Below are 2998 nucleotides of genomic sequence, written 5' to 3' on the forward strand. Positions count from 1 at the left end.
ATGCTGGCCGACTAGTAAAATACCAAAAAGGCTGGGAAAAATCCCAGAAAAATGGGAGAAAAAGGGGTGGCCAGACCACAATAAGGGCCATACAAAAGGGACCAAATGGGAACCAAAAATGAGCAAAAACTGGGGATGAATGTGCTAACAATGGGGAGCCAATACTGTGTTGACTCTCTCTTCTCTTTGTTGCGCATTACAACGATCAACCTATTGCATGCTACACCCTCCTTGGGCTAAGGATTATCAGAGATCAGGAATTTGATCAGCTTTTATACTTGAAAAACATTTGGTTGTATTTTCATTCATTGACATAATACAAGGACTAGCATTAGGGTTTCTAGTAGTGTGTGCTTTGTGTTTACTCGTCTTCAATTGTACTTCTATCTTTGTTAACACAATCACAACACTAGGAGCTCTACACTTGCTAACTGAGCCCATGCTTCCTTCAGTTAGAACTTAGAAATGTGCAGAAGTTACTCTAGAGTGCACATAGGGTATACCTTAGATAGTGCGCTCATCACCGAGCTCAACCAGCAAATAGGTTATACCTTAGGTAGTGAGCTCACCACCGAGCTCGACCGGCAAGATCCGTGAGTGCAAATAGGGTATACCTTAGGTAGTGAACTCACCATCGAGCTCGACCTCCAGAACCCCCTAAAAGAAGAGGAAAAAGAAAAGGCTGCTCTCTAATGTACTCTTCTCCTAGAAACTCAAATAAAGTATGGTGATCCATCAAGCATTCTCAGTGTTCTAGGGTCATGTTTTCACAAATATTCCACACACAAGCATGCTGTATATCCCAAAAATTAAGATTGTTGCTGATGTCCAAAGCATTCATAATAAGAAGCACACCATTAAGCCACACAACATCCAATGCTTCTGCCGAGTAGAAAGCTTCAAATGTTGCTAGTTGGAAATTTGCAGAGATTTAGCCTCTTGTAAACTCCACCTATAGGCAGCAATGATGTTTCAAAAAAGTTCAAAATTTAGCTCAAACTTGGCATCAATAATTATGCTCAGACTTAACATCCAGAAGGCACCTGCAGTACACAGCTTTAAAGCATTAAACACACACAAGCAGCCTGCAACATAATCGACAAGGTAACTCACAAAAATTAACAAACATGGCATAAGAAGAAAGATGATAACGTAACACTGTTCTCATAGATGAATGAGTTGCTTTAGCTAGAGACATCCTAGGCGGCTTCTATATGAGCAGGGAGTTTTACAAGCTCAGCTATGAGGCTTCACAGAAAAGCTATTGATAATGCATGACGAGGAGGAGTGCATGCACAGCCACGGCCCACAAGAGTGCAAAAATAGAAACCAAGTCTGAATGCATGCTCAGCTAATGATGCATCAGCTGCGAGCATTTGCAGGAACCCTGATAAGAGCTCCGTTCTCCTCAAGGTGCATCACACTGCGCATGCCTACCAATGCTGACATTACTCCAGGCGTTGTTCGCACAAATTGAAGTGCCGACTGTGCATCAGTACGCTGCTCCCCGACCTCAGGGCACTTGTTGCGAATGTCCGGGTTCAGATTCTTGCAGAGATGTCCCTGATCCAAGCTAGATGATGCAACCACAGAAAGGCCAAGATGATGCGCAGCATGCAGCAAAGGTAGCTTTTTGCCCCTAACAACCTGGGTTGCTTGATTAGCAACTTCTTGAAGCTTCCCATTATATGGAGCCTGTACTACCTTGAAATGGTGATTTTCCCCTGCAATCTCCTTGGCGTATGATACAAGCTCTTCAAGTGGCAGGTGCTGCTTTCCACTTGGGTTGACGCGAAATGCATTCCACGTGGCGACGCCGTATGCTGTGATTTTCCCCGCTGAACAGCATTCCTCCATGGCATTAAATGCAGCTTTGATTCTGCTGAGGACAGTATTTCTGGGGACAACATTCAGCTGAGTTTCAGGGTTGTGCACAAAGTAGATATCAATGGTGTCCAGCCCAAAGTTCCTTCTACTGATATCCACCTGGTTCTTGAGAAAGTTAGGGGAGAGGCAATGGCATCCTCCAACAAACTCATCTCGGGTGAAGAGGTTAGTGTTAATGTATGTATTATCAACGTAAGTGTAAGGGTCAATATCCTCACGGTAATCGAAGGAGAGGAAACCAGCTTTGGAGCAGACAACCACCTCATTTCGGTTAATGATGCCCTGCTTGATGGCCATGGAGAGGCACTTACCGACAGCGAGCTCGCTACGCATGTTGCGATAGTTGGATGCACAGTCGATGAGATTGATGCCCATTCCCAAGCCTCTGGTGATGGACTCGATGTACTCCCGGTCCACACTGTCAGAGTCGGAGCCCCCAAAGGTGCCCATACCTATCGACGACAGCACCAGGTCACCCACGCTACCGCCCACCCTCAGACTCCGGAAGTGGCCCGGCGCTGCCCCCGTGCCGATCTTCTGGGCATATTTCGCCGTTCCGGCAGCGTCCGCCCGACCCGCGATGTAGTCCGAAGCAGGGGCGGCTGGCGATGGAGATGCCGCCGTCGAGTAACGCAAGTAGTCCCACAGCTTTGCCTCAGAGCTGGATATGGCGCGAAATCCTAGCCCTAATCTTTGATACAGAGAAGATGATGCGGGCCTTAGGGCTGGGCGAGCCCGCACTACGGCTTGGAGCGCCATCGCGAGAGCTGAGAGTATGCGTGAGAGAAATGCACCGCCTAAACCCTTCTGAAAACCTTTTTTGTTCTGCAGTGCTTTCATACAGAAAGAACGCGAGGGCGGACAAGTCACATCCGCGTCATGGCCCTTAATATTCGAGAAAGAGTGCCCAAGCAAGCAAGAGTGATCTAGGTATTATTCAGTCAACTAGAATGCTCAGGCAACTTGCTTATGGTTTCTCGTGTAGATATAAAACATGTAGTATATGGGAGATGTAGATTACGGTAGCGTATTTATTGATGCACAACGACCTACATATTGAAGAAATAAAGCTTCACTATTTTCACTTTACGTTTGAAAATCACATAAGCCT

The 2998-nt window shown here is 46.3% G+C and overlaps 1 protein-coding gene across 1 annotated transcript; it reads right to left on the reverse strand.

Moving 5' to 3' along the window:
• Positions 1 to 1141: 1141 nt before the first annotated feature.
• LOC147604151 (uncharacterized) lies at positions 1142 to 2728 on the reverse strand. The gene has a single exon (XM_086795384.1). The coding sequence runs from the start codon at positions 2725 to 2727 to the stop codon at positions 1363 to 1365; it is 1365 nt and encodes a 454-aa protein (XP_086651510.1). The 5' UTR covers position 2728; the 3' UTR covers positions 1142 to 1362.
• Positions 2729 to 2998: the final 270 nt, after the last annotated feature.

Source organism: Cibotium barometz, chromosome 62 (assembly GCF_041138505.1).
Source record: "Cibotium barometz isolate CiBa-2024 chromosome 62, ASM4113850v1, whole genome shotgun sequence".
NCBI classification, from domain to species: domain Eukaryota; kingdom Viridiplantae; phylum Streptophyta; class Polypodiopsida; order Cyatheales; family Cibotiaceae; genus Cibotium; species Cibotium barometz.